The sequence below is a fragment of the Balaenoptera borealis genome, assembly GCF_965194805.1.
Source record: "Balaenoptera borealis genome assembly, chromosome: 17".
Taxonomy (NCBI): Eukaryota; Metazoa; Chordata; class Mammalia; order Artiodactyla; family Balaenopteridae; genus Balaenoptera; species Balaenoptera borealis.
In genome coordinates this window covers 37,954,412-37,979,411 of record NC_138876.1, presented here as the reverse complement: position 1 = coordinate 37,979,411, position 25,000 = coordinate 37,954,412, and the positions used below count along the sequence as shown (strand labels likewise).

The window sequence follows — 25,000 nt, the reverse complement described above, 5'->3', positions numbered from 1 at the left end:
CAGTTGGTCAGGACTTAAAATTGGCGTCTGAAGTGGGAGCTGTCTGTGGGACTGAGCCCTTAACCTGTGGGATCTGATGCTATCTCTAGGTAGGTAGTGTCAGGATTGAGTTAAATTGTAGGATACCCAACTGGTGTCAGAGAATTGTTTGCTGTGGGAAAAACACCCACACACTTGAGCGTCAGAAATATTGAGAGTAGAATAGAGTTCAGAGATGGAAATGGTTTTCTCTTTCAGTGAAGACCCTGAAGTGATGATGCACATCCTCAGGTGCTTTGAAAAAGTTTACTTGATCATTTCTTTCTTTTTCTTTTTTTAATAAATTTATTTATTTATTTTCATTTATTTATTTATTTATGGCTGCGTTGGGTCTTTGTTGCTGCACGCGGGCTTTCTCTAGTTGTGGCGAGTGGGGGGCTACTCTTCGTTGCAGTGCGTGGGCTTCTCATTGCAGTGGCTTCTCTTGTTGCGGAGCACAGGCTCTAGGCACGCGGGCTTCAGTAGTTGTGGCACGCGGGCTCAGTAGTTGTGGCTCGTGGGCTCCAGAGCACAGGCTCTGTAGTTGTGGCGCATGGGCTTAGTTGCTCCGCGGCATGTGGGATCTTCCCGGACCAGGGCTTGAACCCGTGTCCCTTGCATTGGCAGGCGGATTCTTAACCACTGTGCCACCAGGGAAGTCCTATCATTTATTTCTTGAGTTTGATAAATATTAACAATATGTTTTTGCGAATCTTTTCAACTTCATTAACACAGCATTTCACTGTGTAAAGAACTGGTTTTCTGGGTGAAATTTAAAAATACAAGTTCTGCTCTACTATCTGTTCTTTTAGTATTTGCTCTCCTTAACATCTGGTTTGCTTTGTTAGATTATTTTAACTAGTCTTTGTCTTCCAGAGGTGAATTTGCTTTGGAAAACACTGACCTTACATTGTGCTCATGGGCTCTTTTTAGTCTTTCTCTTTGCACCCTCTCTATTACCATGTACCCCAAACAGTTGACTTTCTCAAGTGCCCAGTTATTGGTCATTATTGCCATGACTTCTCAGTTTCTGCTCTTGGGAGAAAAAATATCTGATAGCTTCAGCTGGGCCTTTTTAACTGTTCTGCAAATTTAATTTAAAATAGAGTGAATTTGAAGGCTGTAACTTTGGTTCATTTGAATCCCAAATGATTAAATCTTTTATTCATTTCCTTTGCTTCTCTAAGAAACACTTAAGAAAATTTAAAAATCTGGTGATCTTCAAATACATTTAAGAAAGGAGAAGATAAGCTATTCAACCTTTAAGTCACAATTCTGGAGTTATGTAGTCAATTAGCTTTGGTCCGAGATGAAAGAGAATGTGCTTTATGTGAGTCTCGGGGGAAGGACTTAGAATTACGCTCGGAATTGACGGTCATTCTGGGCACACTGAGGGGCGTGCTGACTCAGCTGATAATATTTTTTTCTCAGTAGTGAAGACTGTTGACTTAAAAGGCCTCCTTTGCCTTCAGACATACTCTGCTTTGTCATTATAGTATCACACAGAATAGTTTCACTATCCTAAGTCGGCTGTGCTCTGTCTATTCATCCCTTTCTCACTGCTTCCAACCCCTGATCCTTCAACAGTCTCTATGGTTTTGCCTTTTCCAGAATGTCACATAGTTGGAATCATACAGTATGTAGCCTTTTCAGATTGGTTTCTTTCACATAGTAATATGCATTTAAGGTTCTTTCTTGTCTTTTCATGGCTTGATAGCTCATTTCTTTTTAGTGCTGAATAATATTCCATTGTCTGGATGTACCATCTACTTTGTTTCATCTATTTACTTACTATGTTTTAGAATATTTGAAGATGAAGTTGTGCTTTCCTCTGCCTTTACACCCTAAGTATTAGCCATCTCTTTTGTCTGCAGCCAAATCTGAATAAAATCCCAGCTCTGTCACTCAGATCTGTGGCAGCACTCCACAGGAAAGCCTTCTCGGCAGACAGCTGTTTGATGGGGCTTTTTAGCTCCTAGACAGGCTGTGTGAACTTTTACAGCACACGTCACTTGAGATGGTGCTGGTTATTCTTTCCAGCAGCACTAGAAGCAGTTGCTGCTTTTAAGGAGCTTTCATCTCAGATCTTTTCATCAGTTTAGTTTTTTCTAACTTGTTTATCCCTGATATCTGTCACATTATGGCCAAGTCACTTCCAACTTATTTTTTTCAGCCATCAGACCCATGCAGGTTGAGTGACCTTTCTATGCTGGCATTTCAGGACCTTAGCCTAAACTCATGAATTGTCTGAGTTTTTACTTTTAATTCTTCAGTCCAACAAAATAAGATTTGAAAGATTTTTTTCCCCCTAGTGTTTAAGTAATTGCATGTAGGAAGTCTCTTCTATCAATATATATGTTTATAACTGAAAAAATTCCTCCTCCTTTCCCACTAGAGTACTTTTTGGCATGGTGTAGCTCGTTTAAAGGGATGAAACAACATATTTCACAACAAATATATTCATTTTAAAGGACTGAGAAAAATACGTTTTACAGAAAGGAATAAATTCAATTCAATAAAAAAGGGTTATCAGAGACTTGAAGTAATAGGACAGAAGAAAAGGATGGTATTTGTTGGCTCAAGACCATTGGGTCAGGGATGATATAAAGAGCCCTGAAGCCAATAGTTAAAATATGATTTGTGCCGTCAGAGCATATAATCAAGAAATGGTTCGCCTCTGCAGTGATGCCTAGAACATGATTATCTTAAATGTGGAATCAGGCAGATATTTAGAGGCAATTTAATGTAATATTTGCATCTTACAGACTAAAAATAAATGTCAAAGAAATAAGTTTAGGAGCCTTTGCTGTTTCACAGATTATGAAACCAACTGTAAGAATAAAAATTTCTACTCAAGTAAATAAATTCCTCTAGAGAAGTTAGGCTTCTAGAGGAGCCTATAGAATAGTTTCCTGTAACAAAAGGTCACCTGGCTTTGTTTAGAATTTGACCTCACTGATCTAAGGAATGTGGTTTAAGGCTATTTCTTTTCCCTCTTAGATAATGAGAAAGTTAGACAGCTGCTTCTGGAGGGTGTGCCTGTGGAGTGTTCGCATAGCTTTCTTTGGAACCAAGATATCTGTAAGAGTGTCACAGAGAATAAAATCTCGGATCAGGTAACTAATGGTAAAGTCGTGAAAACAGGCTGAAATTCATCACCCTAGAGACCATGAACGTTATTTCATACTTTATAGAATCCCATAGACTTCCTTTTATTTTCAATTTTTTGATCCCTTACGATATATACAATGCTATTTTCCGTTCTTAGAGAAGAAGAATCTCTAGAAAAGGTTAATACAAAGACTTTTTCTTGAAATGGTAATCTTATGGTTAAAATTTTTTTTTCTTTTATTATTTTTCCCCTTAAATGTTCTCTGTCATTAATTTCACAATGATTGAGCTCCTTTCAGCCCCAGGTATTGTATTAGATAATGGGGTAGGTGACTAGGGTTAGGTTGAAGAAGTACAGAGTACAAAGGAAGCCCAAAGAAGGGGTACTGAGCCCGGACTAGGGAAACTGGGGAAAGCTTCCTGAGTGGAGGAGCTGGTATTTGAGCTAACTCTTAGGTGTGTGGTCAGAATTAACCAGACTTCTTGCGGCCAGGGACCAGGAGCCAAGGCTACAGTGGAGAAAGGATTGTCGGAGCTGAGAACAAGGGCAAGGGCCCAGGCCAAAAACAGGATGGCATGTTCAGGGATCTCCAAGTAGATCAGTATCTTGGAGTTAAGGGTAGGGTAGGAGATGGAACTGAGGAGATAAAAAGGGGCTATAGCATAAAAGACCTTGAGGCATTTTTGGATTTGGACTGCAGATGCAGGGCCCATTGAAGATTTTGAGTTGGGCCGTGACATGATCAGATTTCACTCTGGCAGTGCTGTGGAGACTAGGGATGGGGATAAGGGGGCGGAGGAGCTGGAGAGAGGGCTTGTGGTTGGATGGCCTTAAAAGAGACCCTTGAAGTAGTCCAGATGGCATGATGGGGGTCTGAAGTGTGGCAATATGGCTGGAGTGGATGGGCGGGGGTTTAATACATATGCCTGGAAGGTAAAACTGACTAGACTCAGTGGTTGATTGGAAGATGGGAAGTGAGAAAGGAGGAAGCCTGTGGGTTAGCTCCTAATGGTCTAGCTTGGTTTTAGGAGCTCAGCTAAAAGAGAGCCAGAGCCAGGTCTGACTTGCCACTGCTGTCTTCCCAAGTTCTAGCTAAGTGCCTGGCATATAACAGGTGCTTAGGAAATATTTGAATGAACAAGTAAATGAATGAAGACTAAATATTTGAAAGGATGAATGAATGAGCTAATGAACTGTGAGAACTGTATGTCATTCAGCCAGCCGGGGCACACAGGGAAGAGAGTGACACAGCGGGGAAGATGAGTTTAGTCTCAGATAAACTGAGGGGCCTCAGGACGTCCCAGGAGCAGATGTCCAGGAGACAGGTTTCTATCCCAGGAGGAAAAGTTGGGACTAAAGAGATAGATATTTTGGAATTACCAATATGTAGAAGGTAGTGGAAACTTGACCAAAGGTAAAAAAAGGAGACTCAGGACTTGGTCATGCATGAAGGGCATTCACGAGTTAGACTTTGTAGCATGGAGGTGATCTCCTGTGTAGTCTTCTCAATTGAGCGGCAGGCCTGTCTCCAGCTGGCAAGAAAAATCTGCAAGGATGTTGTTATCCACTCCCTGCAGTCCACTTAATAGATAATTTATAGCATCTTCTCTTTTAAGACCTGCTGAGACATTTTCTTAAAAGCTAGAGTATTTTCGCACTTGCCCCTCCTTGAGAAGTTGTTGTTTATAGCCCTTTTACTTCATGACCACCAATCTTAACCAAAATAAATGTAGGGACAGAGTATCAAAACATAAGATTAATCCTGATAGATAAGGAATTAGCAGAATGAATGTATATGATTTTATTACTTTGAATCACCTAGTATATTCTAATTTAAGACCATTTGGCATTTTCTACCAAAGCACTTGTATAGAGGAAAATCATCCTGGGAGGAATACCTTGTACTTAAAATGGCTCACATTTATTTATCGAGAACAGCTTTTTCTTGCTTTTTAAAAGAGCATTTAACTTTCTAAAGCTGCTTATAGGGAGACCCAGTAGGATCTCCCGGAAGACTAGGGTTGTTTGTCTTGAATGATTTTCTTCCACTTCAGGATTTAAACCGGAAGAGGAGTGAATTGCTGGTGCCCGGGTCACAGCTTTTTTTAGGTCCCCATGAATCCAAGGTTCCTATACTTTTGATTCAACAACCAGGAAAAGTGACCGGTGATGACCAACGAGGCTGGGGAAGTGGCTGGGATGTCCTCCTCCCAAAGGGCTGGGGCATGGCTTTCTGGATTCCATTTGTAAGTTACTCTTCGATGCTGACCAACAGTTACAACATTTGAAATACATTCCTAGGGAATGCCAAGCCCTGAAAATGTTCCTGACTTTACGCACGACCTAGAAATTGAGTGCTAGTTTTCTGCCCTTTGAGCTATAATCCTGGATATGAGATACTTCATAGAGTCCCTGGAGCCCGGTTTTCATTACTAAGAGTTGTGCTGACATTTTTTGAATTTTTGAGGTTTTAAAAGTGGCCTGATTTTTGAATAGTAGTGGCAACAAAATGTTGAGGTTTCTTTACTTGAAATTTGTTACAGTTTAAAAGCCAAAAGACTTAGTTTTTATAGATGTATAGAATACAGTTTTTTTTGTAAGTGCTGTTCCATATATTCCTCTTTTATTAACTGCAGCTAAAAATTTTATTAAAAATCTAATGTGTGTTTTTTTCCCCCTGGTTAAATAATTACTTTGAGCTAGAGAGCATAAAGGACATGACATGTAAGACTGTTAGATTCAGGCAGATAATTAATTTTAGTGATTGTGCATAGTGCAAAGGACATTCAGTTAATCATTTAGGAGTGGGAATATTTTTAAATCTAACTTTAAAATTATGAACTGTTTTAAGCATACAGAAGTTATACGTGTGTACCTTTCACCCGCCATCCAGCTTAAGAAATAAGACATTATAGGTTCATTGGAAGCACTCTGTGTGTCCCTCTCCAATCCCATTTCCCTCTCTCCTTCTAAAGGAATCACTAGTCCTATTTTTGGTGTTTGTCACTATCATGCATGTTTTTATAACTTTATTAAGTATGTGTGTATATCCTAAAATAAAATAGCTATATTTGACATGTTTTTAAACTTTATTCCTTATATAAATGCTTTTGCAACTTGCAGTATTCACTCAACATTGAGATTTTTCCATGTTGATTGGTGAAGCTCTATTTCATTCATTTTTACTATTGTATGGTAACCCATTATGGGGTAGTTCCCCAGTGTATTTATCCGTTCTACTTCTGATGGGTATTTAGGTTTCCCATTTTTCCTCATGTAAAGAATTTAGCAGTTTCACTTTAAGTTGATATAGTGACAGGATCTTTCTGGCATTTCTTTTAGATCTATCGAGGTGCAAGAGTTGGAGGATTAAAAGAGACTGTAGTGCATTCTCAGTATAAAAGGTCACCTAATGTCCCAGGTGATTTCCCAGACTGCCCTGCCGGGATTCTCTTTGCTGAAGAGCAAGCTAAGAATCTTCTTGAAAAGTACAAAAGGTAAGAAACTGGCTTCTCTAGTTTGATGTCTTTTTTTTTTTTTTTTTAATAAATTTATTTGTTTTTTGCTGCGTTGGGTCTTCCTTGCTGAGTGTGGGCTTTGTCTAGTTGCGGCGAGCAGGGGCTACTCTTCGTTGAGGTGCCAGGTCTTCTTATTGCGGTGGCTTCTCTTGTTGCAGAGCATGGGCTCTAGGCGTGCGGGCTTCAGTAGTTGTGGCTTGCGGGCTCTAGAGCACAGGCTCAGTAGTTGTGGTGCACGGGCTTAGTTGCTCCACAGCATGTGGGATCTTCCCAGACCAGGGCTCAAACCTGTGTCCCCTGCATTGGCAGGCGGATTCTTTTTTTTTTTTTTAATAAATTTATTTATTTATTTATTTAGTTTTGGCTGAGTTGGGTCTTTGTTGCTACGTGCGGGCTTTCTCTAGTTGCAGTGAGTTGGGGCTACTCTTCATTGTGGTGTGCGGGCTTCTCAATGCGGTGCCTTCTCTTGTTGCGGAGCACGGGCTCTAGGTGTGCAGGCTTCAGTAGTTGTGGCACTCAGGCTCAGTAGTTGTGGCTCACGGGCTCTAGAGAGCAGGCTCAGTAGTTGTGGCTCACGGGCTTAGTTGCTCCGCGGCATGTGGGATCTTCCTGGACCAGGGCTCGAACCCGTGTCCCCTGCATTGGCAGGCGGATTCTTAACCACTGTGCCACCAGGGAAGCCCGGCAGGAGGGCTCTTAACCACTGCATAACCAGGGAAATCCCTAGTTTGATGTCTTAAGGGGAAGACACATTGAACAATCATGTTTGTCCTGGCTTCAGGGACTCTTACTATATAATGTGGAGTTCCTAGACTTGTCAACATTCCCAAGACATAATTAAGAAGATACTACTTAGGTCAGGAGATTGCCCTATATCTAGATTTTATAGCCCATGCAGGTTACAAACCTTTCTCTTGGTTATTTGCTTCACTGATGATGGTGTACACCTAAGCTGTGGACCTGAGTTCCAGGCGCTTGTTAATTGATCCCCGCTACTGAGCCCTACCTCCTCAAAATGGAAATTGTGTTTTTCGTAATGGTTATAGATGGAGTACATACTTATGAATTTTAATGAAAGTATGGAAACAAACAAAAATACTTTATAAACTGGTGTATTCCTTTTATCCAGAGAGATAAGCACTGTTTTTACATTTTGGTATCTATCCATCTAGACTTTTTTCTTTTTCCATTGGAGGAGTGGCCAGTGAGGGGCTTTATTTCCTTTATACTCTGGGAAGGAAACATAGGGCACCTGTATTTCCTACTGAACTGTAGACTTCTGGAAGCACAAAAACTCTCTTGTTTGTTGTGGCATCTGCAGTATCTAGCCAGTGCCTAGTGCACAGTGGGCCTTAATACCTTTTTTTTTGTTGACTGATGAATGGGTGACTAATTGAATGTTGTATTTCCTTGACTGTGAGCTCCACAGTTGTGCTCTCCTGTGCACTGCTGCAACCTCAGAGACAGGCCCTGCTTGGCTTTCCAGCTATTGTTTGAATGATGGATGAATGAGTGTGTGAGTGAACGGGGATACGTTCCTGGATTGCTGGTTTACAAGCCCTTTGAGGGCAACCGTTGTGTGTTGTACATCCTATGCCTCCCATAGTGTGCAGGGGCTTCTCCATGCTTGTTAAATAATAATTGACAGTAATACTTATTTCTCACCCTTTAGATTTTTTTATGTATATAAATTTTTCATAGACACAAATTTTTTTTAAGGCATTGTATTACATATACTATTTTGAAACCTGCTTTTTTCATTTAGCTGTATATTATGGAAATTTTTCCCATATCAATAAATATGACTCTAAACCAAGAGTTGGCAAACTTTTTCTGTAAAGGGCCAGATGATAACTATTTCTGGCTTTGTGGGCCCTTTGGTCTCCATGGCAGCTACTCAACTCTGCCATGTGGCACAAAAGCAGCCTCAGAGGATGCGTAAATGAGTGGGCACGGCTGTGTTCCAGGCTCACGCTATGGACAATCCTATTTGAATTTCATAGCATTTTCATGTGCCACAAGATATTATTCTCTTGTGTTTTTTTCTTTTCTTTTTTCTTTTTTTTGGCTGCACCGCGCGGCTTGTGGGATCTTAGTTCCCCAACCAGGAATGAAACCCGGGCCCCCTGCAGTGGAAGCGCGGAGTCCTAACCACTGGACCTTCAGGGAATTCCCTCTTGTGTTTTTTTCAACCGTTGAAAAATGTGAAAACCATTCCTAGCTCGTGGGTCATACAAAAACAGGCAGTGGGCCAGGTTCGCCCAGTGAGCTGTAGTTTGCCAATGCAGTATGGCTGTTTGTGATTTATCAGTGGCCCTTTAGGTTCTATCTGATTTTTTGCTCTGTGCTTCTGTGAACAGCTTTCCATTCGTATCTCTACGTATTTGTCTGATTTATTCATTTAGCACATGTTTACTTAGAACTTGCCATGTGTCAAAAACCTTTCTAGGCACTGAGGCTGCAGCAGAGGACAGGACGGGCAAAGTCTGCTCTGCCCCTGTGGAGCTTATTCTTTTTTTTTTTTTCTTTTAACATCTTTATTGGAGTATAATTGCTTTACAGTGGTGTGTTAGTTTCTGCTTTATAACAAAGTGAATCAGTTATACATATACATATGTTCCCATATCTCTTCCCTCTTGCATCTCCCTCCCTCCCACCCTCCCTATCCCTCCCCTCTAGGTGGTCACAAAGCACCGAGCTGATCTCCCTGTGCTATGCGGTTGCTTCCCACTAGCTATCTATTTTACGTTTGGTAGTGTATATATGTCCGTGCCACTCTCTCACTTTGTCACAGCTTACCCTTCCCCCCTCCCCATATCCTCAAGTCCATTCTCTAGTAGGTCTGTGTCTTTATTCCCGTCTTGCCACTAGGTTCTTCATGTCCTTTTTTTTTTCTTTCTTAGATTCCATATATATGTGTTAGCATACGGTATTTGTTTTTCTCTTTCTGACTTACTTCACTCTGTATGACAGACTCTAACTCCATCCACCTCACTACAAATAACTCAATTTCATTTCTTTTTATGGCTGAGTAATAGTCCATTGTATATATGTGCCACATCTTCTTTATCCATTCATCCGATGATGGACACTTCGGTTGCTTCCGTGTTCTGGCTATTGTAAATAGAGCTGCAATGAACATTGTGGTACATGACTCTTTTTGAATTATGGTTTTCTCAGGTGATATGCCCAGTAGTGGGATTGCTGGGTCATATTGTAGTTCTATTTTTAGTTTTTTAAGGAACCTCCATACTGTTCTCCATAGTGGCTGTATCAATTTACATTCCCACCAACAGTGCAAGGGTGTTCCCTTTTCTCCACACCCTCTCCAGCATTTATTGTTTCTAGATTTTTTTGATGATGGCCATTCTGACAGGTGTGAGATGATATCTCATTGTAGTTTTGATTTGCATTTCTCTAATGATTAATGCAATCTACAGATTCAATGCAATCCCTATCAAACTACCACTGGCATTTTTCACAGAACTAGAACAAAAAATTTCACAATTTGTATGGAAACACAAAAGACCGTGAGTAGCCAAAGCAATCTTGAGAACGAAAAATGGAGCTGGAGGAATCAGGCTCCCTGACTTCAGACTATACTACAAAGCTACAGTAATCAAGACAGTATGGTACTGGCACAAAAACAGAAATATAGATCAATGGAACAGGATAGAAAGCCCAGAGATAAACCCACGCACATATGGTCACCTTATCTTTCATAAAGGAGGCAAGCATATACAGTGGAGAAAAGACAGCCTCTTCAATAAGTGGTGCTGGGAAAACTGGACAGGTACATGTAAAAGTATGAAATTAGAACACTCCCTAATACCATACACAAAAATAAACTCAAAATGGATTAAAGACCTAAATGTAAGGCCAGACACTATCAAACTCTTAGAGGAAAACATAGGCAGAACACTCTATGACATAAATCACAGCAAGATCCTTTTTGACCCAGCTCCTAGAGAACTGGAAATAAAAACAAAAATAAACAAATGGGACCTAATGAAACTTAAAAGCTTTTGCACAGCAAAGGAAACCATAAACAAGACCAAAAGACAACCCTCAGAATGGGAGAAAATATTTGCAACTGAAGCAACTGACAAAGGATTAATCTCCAAAATTTACAAACAGCTCATGCAGCTCAATAACATAAAAACAAACAACCCAATCCAAAAATGGGCAGAAGACCTAAATAGACATTTCTCCAAAGAAGATATACAGATTGCCAACAAACACATGAAAGAATGCTCAACATCATTAATCATTAGAGAAATGCAAATCAGAACTACAGTGGAGCTTATTCTTGATGGAAGTACATGTTTCTACGCTAGTGGGAGGGATCCAGGCAAGGGGAGGGAGGCTGAAATGGCAAGAGCAAAGCCCTTGAGTGAGGAAGACGGGGTAGCATCCTGGGCATAAGGGGAGGAGTGGCATTCCTTAGGATCAGGCTTAGCTGTCTTTTTTTTTTTTTTAACTTTTTTTTTTTTTCTTTCTTTATTTGTTTATTTAATTTTTGGCTGTGTTGGGTCTTCATTTCTGTGTGAGGGCTTTCTCCAGCTGTGGCGAGCGGGGGCCACTCTTCATCGCAGTGCGCGGGCCTCTCACTATCGCGGCCTCTCTTGTTGCGGAGCACAGGCTCCAGATGTGCAGGCTCGGTAATTGTGGTTCACGGGCTTAATTGCTCCGCGGCATGTGGGATCCTCCCAGACCAGGGCTTGAACCCGCGTTCCCTGCATTGGCAGGCAGATTCCCAACCACTGCGCCACCAGGGAAGCCCCTAGCTGTCTTATTTTAATAGGCTGGAAGGCTGACTCTGAAAATGTGAATACAGATTTAGATAGGCTAGACTCTGCGCAGAGGTTGGGTAGTAGTCTGATTGTGACCGTCTTCTCAGTGAAAAATAGGCAAGGTTATCATCTAGGAATAAGGGGGAGAGAGGCTGTTGGAGATCTTAGGAGAGAGGAATTGATATAAACAGTGTTCTGGGAGAGTGGAAGATAGAATCGACTGGAGAAACGTATCAGATTTGTAAGAAATGTAAGAGTCCACTTAAATTGTGTTGATAGCGAGACCCTTCGGGACTACCGCATGTTCTTCCCCAGCTATGTTCTGCCAATCAGCTGCTGGCGTGGGGTAGTGGAGGGTTGAATGTAACCAGGAGGGGCTTTGCCGGGGGAGGGACTTGGGGGTATGTGTAAAGGGAGTGAGTCTCTTAGGAACGGTGGCATCTAGGCTTCCAAGGAGAGAGATGTGAGGACGGTAGTGAGCAGTGATGAAGTGGTAAACGAATACAGTAAGTCTCCTACATACGAACCTTCAAGTTGCGAATTTTCAGCGATGTGAACGTGCATTCCATCAGCGTCAGGCATGAGTGAAACTGCAGCTTGCCCTCCGTCTCCTATTGCTGACGATCCTTCAGCTCTACCATCTCCCACCTCCTCTCCCTCCTCCAGTCAGTAACTCTTCTTGCCTGTTAACTCGATGCCAGCCCCGTATGCCAGCTGTTGTACTGTACTACTGTACTTTTCAAGGTACTGTACTGTAAGATTAAAAATGTTTTCTTTATTTTTTGTGTTTTATGTATTGTTTGTGTGAAAAGTATTGATATTATAAACCTATTACAGCCCTATATAGCCGATTGTGTTAGTTGGGTACCTAGGCTAACTTTGTTGGACTTACAAACAAATTGGACTTACGAATTCGCTCTTGGAACGGAACTCATTTGTATGTAGGAGACTTACCATAGTAAGTTCCAGTGGTTGAGGAATTGTTGCCGTGTAGAGGTAAATGGGCAGGCAAAATAGGAGGCATCATTCTGAGTGAAGGATACTTGAAATTGAGATTTTAAGGTGGAGCAGGTGTTGGCAGTGACCAAAGGTAAGGTGTGACCAGGAGAGTGGGTGAAGTAAAAGGTGTGAGAGGTTTCTGGTGGGCCAGGGTACTAGAAGGATGATATATGTAGCCGCTGAAGCCATTGAGAATGGGTCGGGATGGAGGGGAAGGCAGAGTGGCGGGGAATGGGGTGCCTGGGGAGTTGACCGAGGACCTGGCTGAGCAGGGAGAGCCAGTGGTTTATCTGATGGCTTGTGCTTCAGGGGAGCAGGAAGGAGAAGAAAAGCGGTCTGGGGGCATCAGGAGGAATGTGCCCACCCCTAGGCCTGTGGGGTGTGAAAAAGAAAAGAGCTATCACTTGAGAGGAGCTGTAGGGGAAAGAAGGCAAAGAAGGACCTTAGGCTCAATCTCATAAATAAGATTTCTGGTTAAAAAAAAAAAAAAGATGCATGTTTTGAGGATTTGATGTACTATTGACAAATTGCTATTTGTATTAGTGTAGAATTTTACCTCTAGTTCTGAGAGTGCCTGTTTTCCCTTACGTCTCGATAACATGGGCTATTACCAATCTTTTATTTATTTTTTTAAATTTACTTAATTTTTAAAAAATAAATTTATTTATTTATTTATTTTTGGCTGCGTTGGGTCTTCGTTGCTGCACGTGGGCTTTCTCTAGTTGCGGTGGCTTCTCTTTGTTGAGGAGCACAGGCTCTAGGCGTGCGGGCTTCAGTAGTTGTGGCTTGCGGGCTCTAGAGCGCAGGCTCAGTAGTTGTGGCCCACGAGCTTAGTTGCTCCACAGCATGTGGGATCTTCCCAGACCAGGGCTCAAACCCGTGTCCCCTGCATTGGCAGGCGGATTCTTAACCACTGCACCACCAGGGAAGTCCTTACCAATCTTTTAATACTGACAAAACATAGATGAAAAAATGGCATCTTACCGTTTTCATTTTTTGTTTGTTTGCTTACAAGTGAGGTTGGGTACTCTTAAGCGTTTTCACCATTTTTTGTCTCTTTTTTTGTAAATTGCCCATCTCTCTTTTTAAAGGTTTCTGGGTGAGGCAAGTACCCTGAGAGGATTTTTCACCAGCTGCGCCTCTCAGGAGGCCAGAACACATTTGGTTCAATCTCCAGAATATAGGCTCAAACTGAACCTCTGATTAAGCGTACAGGTTCATTTCCATTTGAGGTCCTAGGGCATAGCACACAGTAAGAAACAAAGGGGGGAAGGAATGTCTGGGCCTGTCCCCGAGGAGACCATCAGCCTAAGGGTGCAGGCTGGGACTCCCACAGAGTTCCCCAGCCCAGAAGGGCCCATGGCCAGACTGCTGCCTACCTCTTGGGGTCATTACATACCAGAGCAGGCCCTGGTTCCCACTAGTTTGTGGTTTTTTGAAGGTTCTCCCTCACTTACATGTTGCTGGAAGGGTCATCTGGTATCACCCATGTGGAGGGCAGTTTGGAAATATCTGTCAAAATTGCAAGTGCTAATAATACTCGTTGCCTTAGCACTTCCACTCCCAGGACTTTATCATGCGGATATACTTGTACTTGTACAACATGTTCAAGGTCATTCATGGCAGCATCGTTTGTAGAAGCAAAAGCTTGAAAATGACCAAAATGTCCTGCAGGAGAGGACTGTCTAAATAACTTAGGGTATAACCATCCAGTGGGATAAGACTTGTGCAGAAGAGTGAGGGATGTCTTGATGTGCTAATATAAAATGACCTCCAAGATATTTTGTTAAATGAATAAAGATAAACAAAAGAGTACAGGATCGGTTTGCCACCATTTGTGTAAAATGGGTAAAAAAAGAAATATGTACATATCTGCTTGTAAATTTATAAGATGTCTCTAGAAGGATATATAAGAAACAGATGATGATATTGTCTCTGTGGAGGACAGCTGGGTCACCAGAGGTCAAGGGTGAGAGAGAAACTGCACCATCACCCCTTTTGTACCTTTTTAAAAAAAAATTTTTTTTATTTTGGCTGCATCGGGTCTTAGTTGCAGCATGTGGGATCTTGTGTTGCAGCGCGTGGGCTTCTCTCTAGTTGTGGTGTGCTCTCTAGTTGTGGTGCACGGGCTTCTCTCTAGTTGTGGTGCACAGGCTCAGTAGTTGCGGCATGCAGGCTCTCTAGTTGCGGTGCGTGGGCTTTCTAGTTGGGGCATGCGGGCTCCAGAGTGCGCGGGCTCTGAGTTGCTTAGCTGCCCCAGGGCATGTGGGATCTTAGTTTCCTGACCAGGGATCGAACCCGCGTCCCCTGCATCGGAAGGCGGATTCTTAACCACTGGACCACCAGGGAAGTCCCCCTTTTGTACCTTTTGAACTTGAAACCCTGTGAGTATTCATGGGCATCACTGCACAGCTCCAGGAGCACCCTTTACCTGCAGTTCTCCAGGAGTGGCACTCCCTGGAGTGGTGCACGTAGGGCGACTTTGTGGGTGCATTATCTACTACAGTAAAAACCGAAGAAAACGAAAAAGCTCAGCCAGTAGAGTTGGTTATTATTATTTTTTAAAATCGTATTTCTTTTTTTTTTTTTTTTTTATAAATTTATTTATTTATTTGTTTATGGCTGTGTTGGGTCTTCGTTTCTGTGTGAGGGCTTTCTCTAGTTGCGGCAAGCGGGGACCACTCTTCATCGCGGTGCGCGGGCCTCTCACTATCGCGGCCTCTCTTGTTGCGGAGCACAGGCTCCAGACGCGCGGGCTCAGTAATTGTGGCTCACGGGTCCAGTTGCTCCGCGCCATGTGGGATCTTCCCAGACCAGGGCTCGAACCCGTGTCCCCTGCATTGGCAGGCAGATTCTCAACCACTGCGCCACCAGGGAAGCCCTAAAATCGTATTTCTTAGAAAACTTTTTTGTATGTTTGCTTTTAAAATAGAGATGGAGTATGGTGGCCATGGTTATTTTGATTGTCCATCCTAAATTGTTCAAAATTGGTTCTCCTCTTTGATTTCCATTAGACGCCCTCCGGCAAAACGGCCCAACTACGTTAAGCTTGGCACCCTGGCACCTTTCTGCTGTCCCTGGGAGCAGTTAACTCGAGACTGGGAATCAAGAGTCCAGGCCCAAGACGAATCGTCTGCAGCTTCCTCTCCAGGTGGTGAGGAGAGTAGCCTGCGGAAAGATGTGGTGTCTTGTGCTCCCACGCCTGGAAGGACTCGTCAGCTGTCTGATGACGAGGGCACACCCCTAAACGACTCCAGCGAGCCCAAGGGAGTGATGGACACAGGTGGTCCAGCCTGGGTGGGGACTGAGGGCGTAGTGGGCCAGGGTGCCACCGGCAGTCTCCTCTGCGTTCTGAGGTAAGTGCACACGACTTCCCGGTACGTCTTTGGATTGTCTGTTTTTTTTTGATACTGACCAGGCTACAGGAAGTAAAAGTTATCATTGTTCCTTTACACAAAGCCCAAGTGAATTTATGGACCTTCTGGAAGGGAAAGCCAGTGAATCATAGAGGGCCCAGGGAAAAGGCTAAATCACATACATTTGATTTGGGCATGTTGCTAACTGACGAAATGATTTAAAATATCGCATCAATAGACCTAAACCAAGGCAGTTTATGACCTATTTTATTTAGTCTTTGCTCACAAAGTAGTCCCCTCACGATGGTGATCTTAAGTAATGAAGAACCCCTGCAAGCATTCTTTAAATCGTTGAATTAGATTTCTTCCCATTGCTTTTGAATGATCTGCATTTTTGGCCGACTAGATCCCCATTCATTGTGATATTGTCATATCACAGAGGTTACTGTGTAAAATGTGTTCTTCTCTCAGTGCTGCTGCAGGCTATTCGATTCTGCTTATCAGTTACCCTTTATTCTGTGCTCTGATTTTAAAAGAGTGCCACCCCTTTGCTTTATACTTATTTTTCTGTACAGTAATTTCATATCCTTCCTTCTTACTTTTCAGATAAGTGTCCCTTAGAGTTTCTTTTTTCATCAAAACATCAGTTCCTTTTTACTCTAATCCTCTCACTGTGAATATAGCCATAGATTCTACTCCACTGTCTTATTTTTCTCTGCCTTCAACTTTAAACCTTTAATCCTTGAGTCTCAGAATAGTAGACACATAAAAAGAAAAGTATCATTACATAAATGTGTAAATGTGTATTTCTGATTTTTAAAAAATCGAAGTTTTGATCCTTTCCCCCTATAGAGTATTAAAAAATCAAATGAACTCTAGCAATGTCCAGTCTTCTAACTGCATATTTTCTCCTTGAACAAAATATCCTCAAAACGTGTGTCTCCCACTTCATGCAGGAGTAGAAAATTACTGAGGCAGCTGTCAGCCTGGTGTGGGCCCAGTTCTGGGGACAGTCGGGCAGCCCCGCGAGCTCCTGGCAGAGGGCAGCAAGAATTGAGCAGAGAGTCTTGCCTGTCCATCCTGGACCGCTTCCCCAAGGCCCTGGTGTGGGTCAGGCTGTCCCTGCTCAGGAAGGGCAGCCCCGAGCCGCACACCATGATCTGTGTTCCAGCTGAGGAGGACCTCCTCCAGCTCAGCCAGGATCGGCTGTACTGTGGGCCCCAGGAACCCAAGCATAGTGACCCATTCAAGAGCCAGATCCGGAAACAGAAGGAGAAGAAGAAACTAGAGAAGAGGCAGAAGCGAGGCTGTGCTGCATCTGAGGGCCTGGCAGAGGGGGACCCTGCAGCTGGACACCAGCCTCTGACCCTGGGCTTGTGGTCAGGCCCTCTCCCGGTTGTGACTTCTCACTGCTCCAGAGTTCTCCTTGGCTTTGTCACACAGGGAGATTTTTCCATGGCTGTCGGCTGTGGGGAAGCCCTGGGGTTTGTTAGTTTGACGGGCTTGCTGGATACGCTGTCCAGCCAGCCAGGAGTGGAGAGGGGTCTCGTGTTGCTGAGGCCGCCTGCCTCTCTGCAGTATCGATTTGCGAGAATCGCTATTGAGGTGTGAGGTCGGTTTACATCCTGGCACAGATAATAACTGTGTTTGCCAAGTCCCACAACTGGAGAGTTGTTTTTGCTGTCTTCCGTTTCAATATGTCATGTGAAATTCCTTGGAAACGAGAATTTAAAAAATTATGTATTTATGCAAATGGATGAAATGTTTACCTCATTCCAGTAATGTCCTTGATTTCCATCTTTCCCTGTCCATGCTGTAATACTTTAAAATTTTTTGGCATATATAGCCAAAAGCTTTTGTATTTTGATTTCTTGGTCTGTGTAATTCTTGCTGAAAATAATTAGAAGCTCTATTGTTTTCTTGTGTCCTATCAAGAACAAAGGGCTGTCAAGTCTATTTGAAAAATCTTGTAGTCACGTGATAAGCGACGATGGTTGTTTAATGATCTGATTGTTACAGAAGAGGAAAAGACTAGAAACATCTGGTCTCTGTGCATGAAGTATGGGCCCCTGTGGGCCATGTTCAGTTCTGTGCTCTGATCAGCATGCCCAACGCTTTACACCATAAAGAAGGAAATCATGGAAAATGTATTGTTGCCTCTTTTCAGACAGGTTCAGTTTATGACAAAAGTGTTGAGATGGAACTAGAGTGGTGGTCTGTGGTCTTATGACCACTCGTCCTCTGTGTTGTTGACCAGCGCATGATTCCAGGAGTTACTTAATTTTTCTGTGCTTTGTTTCTGCAAAGAATTTTTCAAAGCCATAGAGGAGCATTTCTCAAAATATATTCTATGAAGTATGTTACCTAAGGAAAAGAGTCCAAGGACAGAGTGGGAAACTCTGGGTTAAATACAGTTAAGCGGGACTTCCTTGGTGGCACAGTGGTTAAGAATCCACCTGCTAATGCAGGGGACATGGGTTCGAGCCCTGGTCCGGGAAGATCCCACATGCTGCAGAGCAACTAAGCCCGTCCGCCACAACTACTGAGCCTGCGCTCTAGAGCCTGCGAGCCACAACTACTGAGCCCGCGTGCCACAAGTGCTGAGGCCTGCACGCCTAGAGCCCGTGCTCCGCAACAAGAGAAGCCACCGTAATGAAAAGCCTGCGCACCGCAATGAAGAGTAGCCCCTGCTCGCCACAACTAGAGAAAGCCTGCACTCAGCAAGAAAGACCCAATGCAGCCAAAAATAAATAAATAAATAAATAAATAAATAAATACAGTTAAGCACTTCTTTTTAAAGGACTTCTAGAACCTTCCATGTGATAATGTACATGGTGATTCTCTAAGAAGTGGATAATAGTCTATAGTATCTTATAAATCTTTTGGAGCCCCAAATTCTGTTTTCAAGGAGAACTTTGTAGGACCCGTGTTCTTAGGGACATACTTCGGGAAGTGCGGCCGTGCAGTGCAGCGATGACCTCTGCAAGGTGATAGCTAAAATGTCGAGCTGCTTTTAAACGTTCATGCAGTCCCATTGTCCACCTGACATTTTGAGCAGGGTATAAAAGAGGGGTCTCCTCCTGCCCCATAGGAAGAGTGGCGTCATCACTGCTTTTTCCCACTTGCAGGGAAGCTAGGTGCTCATCAGCTTTTAGTGGCTGTGCATGTGTCACTCATACTCTTACTCTGTCGTTTTCTGCCATACATTTCTAGCAGAGCTTAGGTGGGATTAGTATTAATTTTTTATTTAAATGTACAGTTAGGTGTCATTGACGTAAATGCATTGTGTTTTTGCAGTAGCGTTTGGCAGTGACTGTCTTTGGGAGTGACAAGTTGGGGAGAGATACAGCAGTACTACAGTAGCCAATGAAACGTCTGTCATTTTCCCTCTCACCCTTGCCTCTGAAAGTATTTGTGTCCAACGCAGATGAGACTGAAAAAAACAGTATAATTTTTTTTGGTTTCTGTAAGCAGAATAAATTAAAATGTCACCTGGTGCTTGGTTGTTAACATTTGATGGGCCATTCCTCATTTGTTTTCTAGGCTCTAAGCCACTTCTGTGGCTTAGCTCGCTTGATGACAGAAGTCTGAGCGAGCTGCGTCACTGAGTCTCATTCCGTACAGCACCCCGCGTGGGCCCTGCTGCCTGCCCTCATCACAGGGGACAGGGCACAATTGCTCTGCTTTGTGGTGGCAGGTCAAAGAACTATGCGCTGAGAGGATAGACTAGCATTTCCCAAAATACATTCCTGGGAGCGCTGGTCCCTGGAGATGTTTCCTGGGAAAAAAGTGTTTCATGGCTACATAAATTTGGGGAAGGCCATATACTATACCCTCCTATTGCAGATCCACAATGAATATTTGTATAGTTGAGGCTCTGCAAATACCTATAGGAAGGAAATCTGTCTTTCACAGACCACCACTTTTTTTTTTTTTTTTTGTGCATACCTATTGTCTGGAGAATGCGTGGAATATACCTTGCAAAACAGTGTGACAGAATTTGCGTAAATAGATAAACAGGAAAGTGTCCATTTCTGTTGTGAAAAAGACTGATAAGAATGGTCTTATTCTCTGTAGCAGTGAAATGAATGGACGTGTTTATGGTGATCCTACTAGGTGTCTGCCGAGCCACCGAATAAGTACAGTATGGCTCCTGCCTTCTGGTTGAGCAGCAGAGATTTCATTCGGTCAGGAAGTGTCCTGAACAGCCAAGTTGTGAGCTGAGCACCTGGAGACCAGCTGCACGCCTGAATTGTGCATGAAACAGAATTCTGTCTGTGTGATTATGCTCTGCTTTTTAAGAACATTACATAAGTAATATTTTTATATTAATAACCCACATTCATCATAAAAACCTAGAAAATGCAGATAAGCAACAACAATACCAAAACTTAAGTCACCTGGATTTTCACCATCCAGGTTGTAGGCACAGTTACCTTTCTGGTGCATATCCTTCTAGGCATTGAGATGTATGTCGGCAGTTTTCTTTTAAGGAAAATAGCATCAGCAATATATGATGTATAAAAAACCCATGCAGGACATGTGCCGCTTAAGTGCATGTTGCCAGTTCCTTATAGAGCTTGATTATCGTGACCCTAATGTTCATTCTCCTTTTATCGGAAGTTAGCACTCAATGTTGCCTTGCAGTCTTGGCTGCCACCTGCCCAGGGTGAGTTCTTTCTTCCCGGCCAGTGGCAGGTGGTGTTGCCGAAATCTCGGCTTCTCTGTGCACCGATGCCGAACAGAAATAGGGAGACAGGTTTTGGAGGATGAGAGAGATGGCTTTATTTTTCTGCCAGGCAGAAGGGAAGACACAGCAGGCTAGAGCCTCAAGAACTGCGCCTCCCTCCTTGGGGAATTGGAGAAGATTTTATACGCGGGGCTTGCAGTCCGGGGTATGTGATAAGGATCAAAGTAGTGAAGGCCTTGTATTCTTTTTCTTTTGCATTATTTCAAAACAGTCATAGCTGGCATCAGGCAGCCCGGTAACTTGGGTCCGTTTGTCTCTGGTTTATCGGCCGGCGACCTTCTCTCTGAAATGGTGACCCTACAGGGGGTGATTTGTTAGAAGGGGGCATAAGGAAGGTAAGCGCCGGGGTGTAATAAGGTTAGGGAGTGATAGGCACAGGATGTAACTCACACAGAGTTAGGGGTGATAGGTGCAGAGTGTGATTTACATAGTGTCAGGGAGTGAGGTTAGCTTTGTGAAGTACAAATCTAGTTACAGACACTACGGATTAGTAACAGTCCGCCTGCCAATGCAGGGGACACAGGTTCGAGCCCTGGTCCGGGAAGATCCCACATGCCGCGGAGCAACTAAGCCCATACGCCACAACTACTGAGCCTGCACCCTAGAGCCTGTGAGCCACAACTACTGAAGCCCATGAGCCTAGAGCCCATGCTCCGCAACAAGAGAAGCCACCGCAATGAGAAACCCGCACACCGCACTGAAGAGTAACCCCCACTCGCCACAGCCACAACTAGAGAAAGCCCGCGCACCGCAACGAAGAGTAGCCCCCACTCGCCACAACTAGAGAAAGCCTGTGCGCAGCAACAAAGACCTAACTCAGCCACAAATAAATAAATAAATTTATTAAAAAAACAAACAAACAAAAACTAGGAGTGATTTAACTCTTTCAGACCAGGTTATGTTTCTTCTCTAGTCTGTTCGCTGTTCCCTTTTTTTCCCTTGCTCTCAGGAAAAGGAAAATTCATTTCTATTTTTGCTGCAAGAAATTCCCCACTGCTAGTTCATTCCCTCCATATCAATGAAGGAAGGGAAACGGGTGTCATTCTCGTCTGGCTGAGGACAAAACTTCAGTTTTGCTCCATTTGACAAACACCAGCTGTCTGGTCCAGGGGCCTATCTATCTCCTACTTCAGGCCCACCCCCAGGGATGCCGACTTCACGAGTCAGGGGTGTGGCCTGACTTTGGGATTCTTATGAGCTCCGGGTGACTTGCAGCCAGGATTGGGAACCCGTGGTCTAGACTTTAATATGAGGCTCAATGCAATTAGCCAAGGACACAGAAGCTTATCAGCTTATCACGCAGGGCAGGAGCAGATAGATGTAGGCTGTCTTCAGCAGGGCATGCAGCTGTCACTGATGTCCCCGGATGGGGTCCTGCTGCATTGGAGCAAACGGCCCAGTTCACATCATGGCATTTTCCTTCTTCTTTTTTAAAAATTAAAATTCAACCAGGTACTGTTCTGGAAGAACCCACCCTAACCACCCGTGTGCTTTCGCTTAGGGAAGTGTTTACAAACGCGGACCACTCCTAGGTCCTTGCCCCAGCCTCACTGCACCCCCTTCGTCCTCCTCACTTTGCACTGAACACCCTGCTCTTTAGGCTCCTTGACCAGCCAGGCTCTTGATGCCACCAGACATGTGCTGTGCTTTGCCTTCATGGAATATTGTCACCCCTCCCCCATGCTTTCTGCACCCCTGTCCCTCTCATCCCATCCTGCTGAGCTTGGCCTAATGTTTCTTAGGGAGACTCACTCCTGCCTACATTATTTTCTATCACACAATGGATTTATTTCCTGATGACAGCACAATGTGTAATGATTATTTTGTTGTTTACTTGTTTGTCGTCTTTCCATTAGGCTGTGAGCTTCATGAAGGGGAGACCATGTCTTATTTGGTTACCATTGCACCTCAGATTCTAGCACAGTCCCTCACCCATATCTTTTTTGTTTTTAATTCATTCATTCATTTTTGGCTGCGTTGGGTTGTTGTTGCGGTGTGCTGTGGCTTCTCTTGTTGCAGAGCACGGGCTCTAGGTGCGTGGGCTTCAGTAGTTGCAGCACGCGGGCTCAGTAGTTGTGGCTCGCGGGCTCTAGAGCGCAAGCTCAGTAGTTGTGGTGCACGGGCTTAGTTGCTCCGTGGCATGTGGGATCTTCCCGGACCAGGGCTCGAACCCGTGTTCCCTGCATTGGCAGGCGGATTCTCAACCACTGCGCCACCAGGGAAGTCCTCACCCATATCTTGTATTTAGTATATTTTTGTTGAATCGATGTCTTAATCAAAGAGGGTGTTTGTGTTCAAACTACAATACCATTTATCCCCAGTGTATGTTGTAATGGACTAAGGGGCCACTAGGTGGTGCCAAGACCTCATGAGAAAACCGCCTGCTGTGGAATAACATCGGAACTGGAATACAATTCAGTCGCGTGTGTGTTGTTGGACTGGGGGAGTTCATGAGGTTACAGATCAAGCAGTGTTCCCTCTTCTGGGGCAGACCCCTACTCCCAAGATCCTACTTTGAAAAGGCTCCGTGATTTTTAAAGAGGGGCCTAGAGAAGAAACAACTTGAAAAGCTGTCATCTAAAAAATAAATCCCATACACATTATCCCCAGTAAGTTTGCTGAATGCCTCCAATGACGGGGAGCTCATTACTTCACCTGAAGATGCCATCTCCCCCTTGGCAGCATGCTGATGGGCGACCTGGCCCTTTAGCCCCGGCTTCAGCCTGTCTCCCCTCCTCCCTGCTTCCGTCGGCTAACATTGAGAACCAGCACTTTACTTTTAGGAAGTCAGTTATTAACCTTTTTGCTTTCTCTTCTCCAGGCTAAACAAGCCCCATTTCTTTTAGCTTCCCTTCTCTTGTTTCCAGCATCTCACAGAGGACCTTAAATTATTTTTTGGACAAGACATAATTTGTTCTCAGAACACCCCTGCACTGCTGCGTGAGCCTCAGGCAGGGGCTGCTGGCTTTAGGGAGCGCCTCGAACGTTCTGGCTCGCTGTGGGTCCTCTCTGAAGTCTCCAGCCTTCTCCTCCCTTGCCCTGCAGGATTTAGCCGCTACTGCTTGAGGCGTGTGTGAGCGTGGTTTTCCTCAAAAGCAGAGCCTGGATGGCTTACGGGCAGGTAGTTTGTTTTAGGAAGTGACCTAAGGCAACGGGAATGCGGAGCCGGGGCAAAGGGAACTGGGGAAAGAGTGAGAGCCGATGAAGCGTCCATTATTCAGCTGGTCACGCGTGGAGGCCAGTAAGGGCACCCCGCACTGTCCACGTGAGGCCCAGGAGAGGGGAATCTCTGTATCAGCTCTCATTCCTCCCTGGGAAAGGGCTGCCCCAGGGAGTCTTCCTTTCCTTGCACCTCCAGGTTTGCACAAGGGCAAACAGAACGGCAGAGTCTGCTCGTGGGCATCCCAGGGAGGCCTGTGCAAAGCCCCGAGGCAGAAGAGGTGCAGCTAAGGCAGGGCTGCAGCAAGCGCTGAACAAAAGCTGTGCCCGGGGGTAGAGCCCTCGGGATAGGTGACTCTCTCATGGTGCCACTTTTGAGAAGCCAAGGGGTGTGTGTGTGTGTGTGTGTGTGTGTGTGTGTGTGTGTGCACGCTTGTATGGGGGAGGTGCTTGATGAGCTTTCTGGAATAAGTGCCAGCAGTTGGCATGTAGACTCTGAAGCTGATCTTGCCAAAGTGGGGACAGCTATGGTCCAGCTGCTGACACCTCTCCGACCGGGAGTGGGGTGTCTCTGCGGAGAGGCTTTCTCCTTTGGTGAGCCCTGCCTGGCACGGTTCTGAATATTTCCCATTGTACGCCTGCAACCGTCATTAGGAAACAAGTCCCAAGACTCGTGTCTGGTAAGGAAATCCCCCCGTGGAGATGTCCTGCTGGCTCCAGGGCTGGCTCTCCCGTCATTTTTGCCCAGCTAGCTTCCAGCTCCCTTTGGCTCATCCCTACCCACCTCATTTTTTCCTCCTAACTCAGCGGTTCCTCTCTCAGCCTCCCCCATGCCTGCAGCTCAGTTTATCCGTTTCCTCGGTAATATTGATAGGGACAGAGAAAAGGGCCAAAGTAGGTGATTAAATAATTAATCCCACTGGAGGATTGCAAGTAGACAAAAAAAGTATGGGAGTCCCCTGTAAATTAATGATCACTCAAGAAAGCAGGCTTGCTTAGTAACAAAACATGCAACAGAAGCATGAGACATGCCCCAAGACGACAAAACAATGGTAACATGAGACCCACATCCTGCCCAGTGAGGTCAGTAAGTTAATGATTCCTAGGGCACGCTCCTCTGCACACACTAAACACGAAAATACAAGGAAAAGATGAAATTAGACTGAAACCTGAGATGGTTTATCATATTTTAGTATACGTTACTTGCCTTTTTGCTCATTTCCGTTGTGCCATGACAGTCCCAGTTTGACCATGTAGGGACAAGAAAACTCCCCTGCCCCACATGCAGGAGGAAC

General features: G+C 44.2%; 1 protein-coding gene and 1 long non-coding RNA gene across 5 annotated transcripts in view; both read left to right on the top strand.

Moving 5' to 3' along the window:
* POP1 (POP1 homolog, ribonuclease P/MRP subunit) overlaps positions 1–17,942 on the top strand; it is a 40,576-nt gene extending 22,634 nt beyond the window's left edge. For 3 of the 4 annotated variants that reach the window (XM_082364237.1, XM_082364236.1, XM_082364235.1), the window contains exons 12-16: positions 3,019–3,134; positions 5,185–5,376; positions 6,473–6,627; positions 15,455–15,796; positions 16,753–17,942. In XM_082364237.1, coding sequence (XP_082220363.1) covers positions 3,019–3,134; positions 5,185–5,376; positions 6,473–6,627; positions 15,455–15,796; positions 16,753–17,407 — 1,460 coding nt within the window. In that variant the 3' untranslated portion in view covers positions 17,408–17,942. The remainder of the gene's footprint in view (positions 1–3,018; positions 3,135–5,184; positions 5,377–6,472; positions 6,628–15,454; positions 15,797–16,752) is intronic. The other variant, XM_082364238.1, reaches the window with a different exon arrangement.
* LOC309615225 overlaps positions 1–21,410 on the top strand; it is a 92,865-nt gene extending 71,455 nt beyond the window's left edge. Inside the window, exon 2 of the long non-coding RNA XR_014236648.1 lies at positions 18,216–21,410. This is a non-coding gene — a long non-coding RNA (uncharacterized lncRNA). The remainder of the gene's footprint in view (positions 1–18,215) is intronic.
* The last annotated feature ends 3,590 nt before the right edge of the window (positions 21,411–25,000 follow it).